The sequence below is a fragment of the Suillus discolor genome (genome assembly GCF_016758755.1).
Source record: "Suillus discolor strain FC423 chromosome Unknown F5147scaffold_162, whole genome shotgun sequence".
Lineage (NCBI taxonomy): Eukaryota > Fungi > Basidiomycota > Agaricomycetes > Boletales > Suillaceae > Suillus > Suillus discolor.
The window spans coordinates 1-13,798 of NW_024541409.1; the positions used below are offsets into that span (position 1 = coordinate 1).

Consider the following 13,798-nt stretch of genomic DNA (forward strand, 5'->3'; position numbering starts at 1 on the left):
CGAGTCCCAAGTCGGTCGCTATGCCGGCATCCTTGTAAGCATGTCTTCATTGTTCCTTCCCCTTCCCCTTCATTCGTTCCTGATATTATCCCAGCAATCATCATACTATGCAGCTCATGCACTGACTATTTTTCATTGGAGTCAACTGTCCGACCACGTTGGGCGGAAACCTGTATTACTGATAGCTCTATTAGCAATTTCTGTTTCGATGTTTTCGTTTGGGCTGTCGAAGACTTTCCTTGATCTCGTGGTTAGGTCAGTGTGTGCAATCAAATATAAAATTGTACTTGTGACCATCGATTACTGATATTCTTGACCAGTCGTGTTGTCTGCGGAGCATTTGATGCGAGCAATGCTATCCTCAAGATCATGGTGATGGACATCACTGACATGACCAATATGCCCGAGGCATACAGTTATGTACCAATTCCGTGGATGATCGCAAACACAATTGGGTAGGCATACATCGATACGTATTGCATTTTCTCTCTCACTGAAGTTCACGACATCTAGACCACTCATTGGCGGCTCGCTCTCCCGACCAGCAGACAGATTCCCTGGCATCTTTGGGCGATCAGAACTCCTGAAAACCTACCCATATCTCCTGCCATGCTCTATTTCGGCACTGTTTGCATTAATAGCTTGGCTAGTCACGTATTGGCGTCTTCAAGAGGTGAGCACGATGTGAAAACCGATCTCTGGATCACGCTAAGTGTGGTTACAAGAGCGTTTCTACCAAGGCACCACTTTGGGAGCTAATTACAGGAGGATTCTTCGGACAGTCATGCTCTAAGTCTCGCCAGCCATTGAGCAATCTTATAGTTGATCCTGGGGAAGCGAATCCCGGAGAAGTCCAATCAAAGTCGCTTCCGCTGCGTGCCTTATTGACCTCGAAAGTTTCGATCGTAACAGCAAGTTATGCCACCACAGGCCTATTTCACATGGCATTTAGTTTAGTCTTACCTGTTTTCTATGCGACACCGATTGAACTTGGTGGTCTTTCCCTTGACCCTCCTCGCATTGGCGCTTTACTTGCAGCGCAAGGCGTTGCACATGGCATATCTCAGTTACTTTTCTATGCTCGTCTGCATGATCACTTCGGTGCAAGAGCTATCCATATCACCGGCGTCACCTCCGGCATACCCACCGTCATTTTATTTCCAGTGATCAACACTCTGGCCCGAGCCCATGGGATAGGTGTGGCGGTGTGGCTGTGTGTTGCCGTTCAGCTTATGCTGACGATGAGCTTGAACATGTGCTACCGTATGTCAATTCAGCACTTCCGATGTCTTACTTTACTGAGAAGTCGTAGCTTGCATAGCATTGTTTATCAGAGCCGCCGCTCCCAATCGTGCCTCGCTCGGAGCAACCAATGGAATCGCGCAGATGGCTGCCTCAGTAGCGAGGATCATTGGCCCGGCGTCTGCAGCTTCGGTCTTCTCTTATTCAATGCAGGAAGGGCACGATGCGTGGTTGATATACTACTTCTTGATCGCCATGGCATTTCTCGCAGTAGGTACTGCTCTATTGCTTCCCCGTGGTCTTAGTGTATGGGAAGATCATCAATGATATTATTGCGAATGGCTGAAAACAGCATGGCTCAACATCATTACAGCAAGGTTATGTAGGATATCGACAGCTCTCCTAAAGTACAGTGGAATTGAGTATATAGTGCTATGTTGAGGGGGGGGGAGGGAGGTTGCAACGAAGCTATAGTACACACTCTGTAGCCTCTGTAGGGCTACATTGCACATCACATTTTAGCTGATGTAGTACCAGACCATGATCTCGAAGGATGAACCTTCTTACTCAGAGTCTGTCACATATAGTATATTTTTGTGTGTAACCTGCATGTATGCAGGAATGTAAAGCTCCAAGTCAAGAGGTGTGCAAAAGGGAAATCCTGAACACACAGCTCAACTTTTACATAAAAAAACCTTAATGTACAGCCACTTTAAGTTATGAGGTGATGTGTTTTGAGTTTCTCATCAGTAGCCTCAAAAGTTCATAAAATTGTTTGTCAAGTACTGGAAGGAGGGTACATTATTTTTAGCTGTTATTTCAAAGACAATACATGTAAAATACAGCATTATCCTTGAAGGAACATGACCAATTTTTACATTATGTCCACACAGAACATTATTGAAACATGAATTACTTTTTTTCAATGTTTTGACAGGAAAAATGAGGGTAAATTTCTATCTTCTCAATCAATATTTTTTGAATGTTTGGTGGAGGAAAATGAGAAAATGCCTGCAGTGAGAGGCTCTTGAAGGAAGTAGTTTCGAGGGAAGATTGAGTAGATTCAAGTTAGAAAATCTAGTATAAGATGACTGACTACTTATACTAGTGGAAAGGGTTAAGGGCTGGGCTACTGTACTGTAAGTAGGGGTAAAAGGAATGTCATATCCCGTATTCTGGACCTACATCCGACAATGTTCCCACACCTCATCCAGACCTCCAGACCCCCTGTCCATGTCCTTTATCTGTCCAAATGCCTGTACCATTGCATATCCACACATCTGGATCTGATATCCTGGACACCTGATCTGACATCCACTTCTTAGGATCTCCGGATCCCACCTATGTTTCATATCTGGACCCAAACCTCAAATCAGCGCCCATCCCCTTATGGTAATCACCTGTCTTTGGTCTTTGGTTATCTGTGTTTCCATTTTGCTTATTGATCCTTGTACCTAGTTTCATCTCTGAGTTCATTTCCCTATGATCCATCTCACTTATTAACACATTTCCACATGCTCGTTGTCTTCTTAGATAGATGATCTATAGATAAACACCTACAAAATAAAAAATCTCCATGGTCAGTGATTCAGACAAATACCAATGACTGATAACGTGGTTGTTCGTGGGTGGCTGTTTACACTTCCCCAAGCTATGTTCAGACAAAAGTACTTCCTGTGAGGTCAGTAGCAATACCAGTCAATCCAACAGTATGGACGCAATAGAAAATAAAATAAACAGAATGTAGTCAGCCCAACGGTATGGTGATGACAAAAAGAAATTGATTCACTCCAACGGTATGGCAGTGTTTAGAGAACAGAGAAAAGTCAGCCCAACAGTATGGTACTGATAAAAAAAAGAAATAGATTGATAAGAGAAACCCTTCCCTCAGTAACAATGCTTCTTGTAATAAATTTACTACAGAAAGTTGTGCGAAATTATAGCAATCACCCCCTCAGCACAAACAGGTAGAATCAAAGGTCAGGACTAATCAGTGATCAGTAGAACTCTTAGTTCACTATTGAACCTGCTGCCAAGGAACTCACGATGAGTATTAAACAGAGTCAGGAACGGACGTCCTTGGATTTCAGTACCAAGTCCCCTATTCAACAACTAAAGTCTAGCAGACAAAGAAAACCCTGGCTCAGTATCACTACTCAGATGAGTGAGGTCAAGCGTCACTATCAACTTCTGAAGTCTTCCCACTAAGCCGGTGCTTAGATGGACGTAAAGACAACACAAAGATCTTGAAACAAATTCAGACAATAACACTGAGACGTGAACGAACTGAACAGAAAAAGAGACAAATGAAAAGAAACAAACAAACAAAGAAACAGAAAAAGAAAGAGAGAAAGAAGAAAGAAAAGAAAAGAAAAGAAAAGAAAAGAAAGAGACTAGAGGTTCACCAGTAGAAAATCAAAGAAAAAGTTTGCTCACTGTTGAGCACAGTGAGCTCAAGATATTTCACAGTTGTTGACGATGAGCTAAAGGTATTGCTGGATGTTGCTTACAATGACCTCTCAGTTAGTTGCTTAACAGCTCTTGTCACTGTTGTTGATACTGATCACACTTCACACTCAAATTTATTTTGTGGGGCTTAAAAGTTCCCTATATGCATCCTTTTATTGGCAAAAAGTGGGGTCTTATATAGATAAATTATGGTGGCTGTGTTACTATTTCCCACGTTCTAAGGGGAATAGGCTTAGTCAGATTGTACCAATACTATTTACTGTAGTCATGTGCTTTATAATTTGTGTCATCAAGCTTTAGTCATCTCAAAAGGTTGCTTTGTCATGATTTGGTTTAGGGTCATAGGTCACCTGACTGTTAGAGTCATATAACTTAGTATCATGTGACAAATATTAAGTAACAGACTGATTATGTTATTTGTTGGTGTCTTGTTATGATGTTGCTTTATTGACTGTAGAAATGACGCGAGCCGTGTATTTAGAGTGTTAAGAAAGTTCCCACAAGGCAACTTATGCAAGAACTATTTTACACTGTTACTTGACATGTGTGGGATTCAGTCTGAGTCATTGTTATTGCTGACTAAGCAGAATTTTACCGCAAAATTAAATATACAAGAATATTCAGCCTATCTGAGTCTGTCTGAGAAATGAAAATACTATCTGAACTGCAGTCTGAACCATAAAGTAAAGGAAGATTGTTCATAATGATTTCTAGGGTATCGGGCTCGTGAGAGACCATTAGTCATCCATGCACCGAACCGGTTTGGTGCAGGTCATCATACATAGCCTTACCCCTCTGCTTACTTATCCGCTTGGACTTGTCTCCAGTATATAAACCCCTGTAGATACTCCTGTATTTCCTCAGTCTGAATATTACACATATTAGTCCTCACACTAGATCTTACATCAAGTCTTCATACTAGTTCCTTACATCTGAATATCCACCTTAGGCTTAGGGAGGAATTCCCTAGGCTGGAGCTCCGCTCCTCTGATCCTAAACACCTCCGAGTTTCTGGACATTCCTCCGGAACTTTCCTGCGGTCCTCCAGACCTACTCTGCTTTGGACTTTGTCCCTGCAACCTTTTCTCTGTTTGCATTCTATTCAGGATTCATCCTGATTAGCCTTACATGTATCCTTGTCAAGTGGACGAACCTCATAGTAATTTCCAGAAGTTCCTCCAGAACTTTCCTGCACTCCTCCAGAAGTTTCTTGCACTCATCCAGATCCGGACAGTCCTTCCAGATTTTCCCACACTCCTTCGGAAGTCCTGCGGACTTCCTTGGACTTCCTCCGGATGTCATCTGAAATTAAGGGCACATACTCAGGTAAGGGGTGCAGCGTACGAGCTGAAGCCAAGCCCCTTGGAATCAGTCCTACCCTTTGTGCACGGTCTTAACAGGGAAGATGGAAAGGATATAGGTACACTGGCAACACAGCCTGATTAGTGGTGGAATGGTCGACTGCAGAAAGAGACTGAGAAACATTGGAATGGGCCAACAGTAAGAATACAACATGTGGAAGACACAAGTCAAGACAAGTCATAACAGAATAGAAAAAGAAAACCACATTGATGACACAAGTCAGAGTGAGTCATAGTGTGGGAGCATGTGTGCATGTTGGTACGAGATCTGCAAAAGAATTGAAAAGAAGAAGGAGGTGAGGGACAGGAATGGTTCCAAGGATCTGGTCAATGAATATTTAGTAAAGGAGAACAAGCTGGTATGCGGTGAAGGTGAGGATGAAGGGAAAATGATAGGGGGGCCATGTGACCAATGTTACTTGTAATAGTCCATTGCAGAGGAGTATAGATCATTCACAACACTGGTTGTGGAAGCACTTGATTTGGACAGATATCTCTATTCTAAGTGTCTCTTAACTTTGGACAACATAAGTAGGCAACCTCTCTTGAGATCAATTTAAATACTTTAATTGTTTAGGCTCCTAATCTGAGTGAAAGGAGACATAAGATATTTTATCATAATATCAACATACTCATCCTATTCCTTCTATTACCATCTAATTTCAGTCCTACATATTCCTAATATTAGTTACAGCTATTAGAATAGATTCAGCACTGTCTAGTTCCTATACTGACAGAATCACAGCATTAGACATAGGGCTGTAATACATTCTGATTGGCCTTTGTTGGTACTTGCTCAGATTTTCTAAGTAGCCAGTGGCCAAGATGGGATATGAGAATTTCTCTTAAGGAACACTTTATCAAACACTGGCTTAATGCTGGCACTGTAGGTGGAGATCAGTGTAGGGAGAGCTCACTGAAACACTTTTGGGCCAAATTTTGTGCTCATACAATGCTCTTCCATCCCAATCCTTTAGTTTCAGTTGAGTGATGGGATAGACTGTACATTATCTATAACTTGCAACATTGTACAATATAAATTTGTTATTATTATTGCTTAATTAGTAGTCATTGCCGTTTGATACTTGGTAATGTAGTCTATGACTATGACATATCTGTAATACTCATTTAACCAGCTAATTTCATGCCTTAATATTCAATTCTCATATACTTTAATCATTATTATTTTATGAGAGTTTTCATACATAGCAAAACATATAACACTAAATCTATTCTACATCCTTATCTGAGTCACAGCTGATGATAGATATTCACTTGAGTGTTCATAGCATCAAAGAGATATTTGTACTTGGTAGAATCTTTGATATAAGTGTCAATGAGAAGTGAGTAAGTCTTAACAATGCTGTCAGATACAGTGAAGAAGGTGAGGACATGTGAAACAAAGTCCAGAATAATGCCTTGACTTTCTTATATCATCTACTATAATAGTGCCCTAAAACATCACAAATACATTGTGAATTCCAGGACCCTTTAGGGGACTGGTATAACGATTTTTAAGGATGGGAAACTTTATATTGATCTCACTGGACTTGGTGGCCTGCCTTTCCAACCTTTTTTGTTTTTGATTGGTCATCTCCTCTCTCTGCAGTGTTTAATTCTCCTTTTTGCCAGCTCCCTGCAATATGACCAAGTTAGTTTGTTGCCTCATCCGTTTGCTATATTATTCATGGCTGCTGCTTCATCATCGTCTGTCATGTCTTCCAGTGTGTCTGTCTTGGTCCTGCCCATATCTCTTGTGGTGTCAGATCATGAGCTTCCTGATGATGGCTCATCCGTTGTCTCTTCCTGCGTTTTATGCAAGTTCTTTGAGTTTTTTGAGGTCTCCCAAGTCCGTCGTCCATTTCGTGATCAGTATCCTGCTGGTCGGCTGTTGCCCATGACTGCACCTGCATTGTGCCATATTCTCGAGAATTTTCCCTATATGACTCACACTGATTATGCTGCCATTGCCCATGCACACTTCGTTCGTATTCAGCCTGCCAATCGTAAAGATCACTTACACAACATGTTACGAGTGCATGTATGTGATGTTCAGTGCATTAACAATGTTGTCATATTCTAGCTTTTGAAAACACCTTGACAATATTTCGTGCACCAGATGATGCCTGACCCTTTTTTGATTCTATGCAATCAGTCCCTTGGCAACGGGCATCTTGGTCGAAACATGTCGTGGTTAGTGATGTCAACACAACTTTAGTCAAACAGCACCGTCAGTTTTGTGAATGTGATGTCTCTGGCAAGCATCAGGATGAAGTCTTTCCCATCTGGTTGTCGTTTGATGAAAAGAAACACATCATAGCTCAATAGCAACAGCAGATGAGCACTGCGTTTTTGCGATGTAGTCCATGTGCATGTTGCGCTCACAATGTTCTGTCAAAGGAGTTATTACTTGTCACCATCAAGAAGGTACCACTGCATTTACTCCATAATGATTGTCTACCTGAGCATACTGTCCCATGTAGTTATGCTTTTGAATTGTATGACCAAGCTATATTGTATCCAAAAGGCTTACAAGAATTATGGTGTAAATCCGATTTATATTTATGTCAATCTTGTCAGTCAGCTTTAATATCTAAGTCCCCGTAGCAGCCTGTTAATTCCCTGGCCAACTTTCAATATTATGGGCACAAATGTCTCCCATCATCAATCCAGACAGCATTTGCGGACACCTCAGTTTATGACTTGATGTTGGTCTCTCACACATGTGCCTCACAAATTGTCCATCATTATAGTTACAAACCGTCTGTGGGAATGCATTGGACATCAGAGGAGGCCTCTCAACGATATAACCAAGGGAATGTCGCTATGCGAGCGCAAGATTCTACTGAGTTGTGAACACTGTTGCCACCCAGTCTAGATCAATTGCATGACACCATGTGTGTTATTTTCACTGGTCATAAGCAGGCACTGACGAGGGAAACCATTAAGTCTATGCGGCCTGTCATGGTCACTAAGAGTAGGGTACAACAACTTATTGATTTTCTTCTTGACAATAACCTGTGGTATCAACGAAGTGGTGCATCATACTGTCAAGAGAATATGGATTCCTTGCTTGATCCAGCGGATGATGAAAATGATTGCGCTGTTCCTCGTGCATTGCAGATATGTCATCTTGCTGCTGATGTGGATGAGTCGAGTGATGTTCAAGATGTTGTAGATGAGACTAGTGTCAGTGAATCTGCTGACATCACCGTAAATGAAATTGTCATGGAGGCTGTGGGATATACCAGAGGCGATCACTCGTCAGTTAGTCGAGAGAAAATGAAGTTACATGCCTTGGCTTATGTGTTGGACCAGAAGAAGTTCCTCTTGTCTTGTACGGTGTAGAGATACAACAATCGCTGGACACTACACGAAGTAAGTAGCCAGCAATATAAAAATGTGTTGTGGTCATGCACAGCCTAGTCTGCTATACTTGCGAGACAAGTGCGTTCGACCCGAGGGGTTAGCTATTGAATTGGTCTGTAGTTAGTGAAATAATAAAGTGGTCAAAAGTCCGAGCGCGAGAAACAAAGTCCGAGGGTATATCTACGATGTCCGACGCCAAAGCGTCAGGTCCGATGTTTTTGGGTTTAGCAGGTTAGCGGGAACGGTGATAGCGAACGTCGGGAAAGCGAGTGGTATGCGGATATATAATAATGACGGGTGTTTTGGATAGAAAGAACGGTAATATTCGCAATGTCAACTAAGAACTACGAAATATCGGGTTTGACCACTAAGTATCGGGGAACAGCTCCCTACTACTTGGATAATGAAAATACTCATAGTCAGTCCAATATATATATAAGTACGTAGAAATCCGGAAGGCCGTAGGCAAAAGTAGCGGCCGACGATTTTGGGTCCGAAGTACATGTAAATAAACACGAGGCACTGCGGATGATGGGAAAACATGTAATAGCGCTGGCTACGACGTGAGCAATGTGTGAATTAATCAACTACGCACCTAGTGGGGCTAGCAAGATAAGACAGGACACAGGTAGGACAAGTGCGCGGGAAAATATCAGGTCTGATGCAGCCAAAATGTCGGGTCCACTAGTCAAAGTGTCGGGTTGTGCAGGTTACATCGGATAGTGACGGACATTGAACGTATATCGGGAAATCAGTGAATATGAGCCTAGCGTGAGCTCAAGTGCTACAACGGTGAAGGTTCAACGATACAGCGAGGCACGAACAATGCTCCTGACTGTATCTATAAATGTTGTAAGGTCGCGCGTTGCCTAGTCTGCTATACTTGAGACGACAAGTGCGTTCGACCCTAAAGGGGAAGCGAGTGCAGCAAGGATCTAGAGGTATGCGCTGAAAGCGCTACTGGTTGGCCAATGCGAAGCGCAAGAAAGCGCAGGTGCGCGCAAGGCGTGGGAATGCGCGCGTGTATGGCGCGAAGCGCGGGAAAGCGTGCGCGTGTATACAGATACGAGAGAGAGTAAGAGTGAGTTTGCTTAAGTGATGATATGATGTAAGACAAGAGAAGAGAGATGCGAGGTGTAAACAAATAGATTTCTACTATGTTCTGCTAGGTAAATAGTGGGTAGTAACCAGTAAGTCCTCTGTCATTCTGGTGGGAGAGTAAGTCGGTAAGTAAGTATGTACTGCTGGCGCTTAAGTATGGCGCCTAAGCGCTGTCATGCGGAGCCGAAGCGCTACCGAGTAAGGTATGTAAAGATATATGTAAGTAAGGGTCCATGATAAAAATAAAGATGGAACGATAAGCAAATGTGAGAAATGGAAATATACGCACTAGGGAACTTGGTGGACAGTGGATGGATGCTTCCGGATGGCTGGCGCTATAGGGCGCTCAAGCGCGGGAAAGCGTGCGCGCATATACATCGTGAAGCGCGGGAAAGGTACGCGTGCATGGCGCGCGTTGCGCGGGAAAGCTGCGCCTCATATAGAGATAGCTGCAGGTAGCACACAGAGTGATGCTACAAGTTCGTGCCATGTACTCCCCAGTGAAAACCACCATATTGCACAATGAGAGGCATGAGTCTCTACAACGGGTTCTCAGTTTTTTTGCTGATGATGACCCAGGTTTGATGTTGTACTTGTTTCCTCATCTTGATCCTTGGGATATAGGTGGTTTTTTTCATAGTGGCAGAACATGTCAGCAATATTTGTTTATGGAGGCTCAAATCAGAAATCTCTTATTGCAAGATGATTCACCTTTCCGGAGAGATCCTAATTTTGCTTTTGTTGTTTGGAACATGATCCAGAAGAAAGAGGTCCACATGAATATGTCATTTTGGATCAGTTCGTCCTTGCAACATAGTCTTGCGAATGATTTGAAGGACATCAGACCCTTATTAACAAATTTGGCGGAAAAGTGGCAAAGTTCTCCAGCAAGTTCACTGTCCATGACAGAAGAGAAGAAAGCAGCCAAGATCCTCCAATGCTTACAGGCATCCACTAAATTTCTGAGAGGAAGTGTGGGATACAAGTTGTGTCGTCGCAATAAAATACATGCATTGATCAAGAAATTCTGCACTCCAGCCCTTTTTGTGACTCTTAATCCTTATGATCCAACGAGTAATGTCTTACCTGTGCTTGTGGGTATTGAATTAGATGACTGGATCATGATGAGTTCTTTTGAATGTGCTAAATTAGTCGCTGAACGACTGGATGCTGCTGCCATGGCTTTTGATTTACAAATCTGAGGGTTTATCGACATAATATTGAAATATAAACATGGCCCTGGTGTTTTTGGACATTGTCAGGCTTACTATGGCACAGTTGAAGCACAGGGAAGAAATTGCGCAATAAAATGTATGATGACAATGCCTTCAAGGATGTCATGTTTTCCTAGCTAGACAACATCATTAGTTGTGAGTTGCCTCATGATAAGGGCCTCGTACCAGAGCATAGCACAGCTGATGCCAAAAAGCCGTCCCATGCTGCAGGGGAACTTGATCCTCTGCTAGACAAACAACCACAAGTGGTGGATTTGGATGATCAGTCATTTCAATATGAATTCACGGAATTTCTCACTCGTCTAGCGGTAGAATGCAATTGGCATATTCATAGTGATACTTGTTATAAGCATCTCAGAAATAATGAACCTAGAGGAGATGCTACTTGCAGAATGCAAATGGATGGTAAATTGCAAGAGAAGACCATAATAGACAAGGAAAGTGGCTCCATTGAACTGCGGTGGTGGCACGGTCATATCAACAATTTTACAGATTTGATATTGTTCCTGATGCAATGCAATACAGACACTCAGTTCATCGGTTCGGGAGAAGCAGCCAAAGCTGCAGTATTCTACAAAACAAAATACATTACTAAGGGTGATGTTCCACTCTACATTGGCCTTCAGGTGCTTGATTATGCGACAAAGATGCATGAAGCCAAGTATGTGGATATTGAGGACACCAGTGATGCATGCATGGCACAAAACTTAATCATGAAATCGGTTAATGCTATGATGGGTTGGCAGGAGACATCTCATTAGCAAGTCATGAGTTACTTAGTAGGCAGAGGAGATCATTACACCAGTCATACCTTTCAGACGTTCAAATGGTTTGAGTTTACCAATGCAATCGATAAGTTTGAATGCAAACTCTGTGACTTGAACAATGATGATGCTGAGGATAACGAAGAATCAATGTATATTGAGGAATCTGTGACTGTTGGTATCTCATCGGAGACATTGGAATTTATGAGTGATGTTGACATGCACCAAACTTGTTTTGTGCATGGTCATGGCTACTTTTTAGCTTTGACATTCTCTACTATACTTTACGAAATTACTAAGAATTTTCTATAACACATTATGATTTGATTTGAGTAATTTTCAGACATAACAAACCCATAATACTACATAATAATTCAATTAACACTTACCCAATTTAAAGATAAGTTCCAAACATACCACAACACATTAGTCAGCATTCTCTCACAATCTTATGATTGTTTTTTACCATTCTTCACATTTTTTCTGTATGTTCTGAAACATATTTACGGTAGCATTCCAACATTTCAACAGTTCATGTGTGATCAATGGCTTAGTCAGATGAAATGGATTAGTAAGATGAGATGGATTAGTCAGGAAACTGAAGGAAGAAATTTAATAGATGGGAATATTTGAGAAGTGAACAAGTCATCATGAGACATTTCAACTATGACTCAGTATGAGTCAGGATGAGTCATATTTCCTTAATTAGATAGTTACACAGCCACATTTAGAGTAGTATATAAGGGGCCCAGTTTCCCCTCTGAATAATGACAATCTCCCTTTTGAAATAAGCTTCCTTTGAGAGGACAGACATCCCCCTTTTAGAGAGAGGGAGGAGGATTTGAGTATCTTCCTGAATTTCTCACCCTATATTTGTGTGAACATCTGAGTGAATATTAGTTTATTCCCTCCATTCTTTTGTCATCATTTCCCACAACATACTGATCTTCTGAGGCCTACCTTGAGCCAATCCTTGAATTACACTAGCTGGTACACAGTTATCAGTCATCTAGTTGTAGTTTCGTCACATTCTCCCTACAACACAGGATACCTTTTCTGTGGGGAGAATTTACATATTTTTAACGATTAGGAGGACGACAAATAAGACTAGCACTTTATTCAACAATATTAAGAGCTTGGCTGCTTTAAGACTACATTAAGAGGGTGTACTCTGTTCTGATTCTGTGTCATACTCATTGTGAGTGCCTGAGCAGCAGAGAAGTTAGTTTCGAAGCCACATATTTTGGTTGATTCGATTGTGTTAGAGGCTTAGTTTGATCTCCTCTAATTTTTGAGAATAGGGAGTGTTTACAAGATATTACTCTAATTCATTGTGTAGGCAAGTACCTAAGCACTGCATCAAGCCAGTTAACGGTCACTGTCTCAACCCACCTAAAGTCATTAGAAGTTGTTTAGATTGACCCAGCTATTTACGCCTCCTCCCACGAATGACCACATTATCAACCGTTGGTATTTGTCTGAACCGTTGACCGTGGAGGATAGTGAGAACTGGTGATTTTATTGCCAATCACATCCTAGTAAGACAACGTTCAAGATTATATGTTGCGACCTTTGGATGAGAATTTCGACCAGTTCTGCCTTTGGGAATTTATGGAAAGTACTGTCAAAGTGAAAGGCAAGATGGACGATCAGTCAACCAACAACCCTGAATCTGATGATGATTTATTTGGTGAGGAGATCACTGACAAAAAGCACAAACGCAAAAAGATGCCTCGAGCGAAATTCTCCTCAGAACATGGACAATTTGAGACACACCACATCCGACTGCGCAAGAAAAAAGTAGTGCCAGTCTTGTTAGGTGCTGCTATTCCACAACCAGATGGGTCGACAGAGGACTATGAGATGTACCATTGAGCTATGTTGTTATTATTTAAACCATGGCGCCCTTTGTCAGAGCTCAAGAAGAACGAGGACATATGGGCTGAAGCATTTGCACAAGAAAATTTCAATGCAGATTTGTGCAAGGTCATCTGTAACATGAATGTTGAATGCACGAGATGCACATGCTGCAGCAGTCATGGCGGACTGTGCCAGACCACATGTCTTTGGGTCTTCAAGTGCAGTGCATGATACTACACAGGAGGATATGACTGCCTTTGAGGATGCGTTGTTTGCCAATGCTGCATTAGACCCCAATGAGAATGAAGAGTTAGAGAGTTTTGTCATGGCAGTAGACCAAAATGAATCATCAACTGGTGTTACGACTGGGGTATGTCGAGCTGTCTTAGTCCGAGTG

At 42.0% G+C, this 13,798-nt stretch overlaps 2 protein-coding genes across 2 annotated transcripts; one reads left to right on the forward strand and one right to left on the reverse strand.

Moving 5' to 3' along the window:
• Positions 1 to 4,366: 4,366 nt before the first annotated feature.
• On the reverse strand, positions 4,367 to 5,013 carry F5147DRAFT_659407 (uncharacterized protein; the record flags this gene model as incomplete). Its single annotated transcript, XM_041434585.1, has 4 exons — positions 4,367 to 4,382; positions 4,515 to 4,576; positions 4,656 to 4,809; positions 4,865 to 5,013. 4 exons carry the CDS (start codon positions 5,011 to 5,013, stop codon positions 4,367 to 4,369), a joined length of 381 nt encoding a protein of 126 aa, XP_041284735.1.
• An 8,088-nt stretch (positions 5,014 to 13,101) lies between these two features.
• F5147DRAFT_659408 (uncharacterized protein) lies at positions 13,102 to 13,416 on the forward strand (the record flags this gene model as incomplete). Its single annotated transcript, XM_041434586.1, has 1 exon — positions 13,102 to 13,416. The coding sequence occupies one exon, from the start codon at positions 13,102 to 13,104 to the stop codon at positions 13,414 to 13,416; it is 315 nt and encodes a 104-aa protein (XP_041284736.1).
• Positions 13,417 to 13,798: the final 382 nt, after the last annotated feature.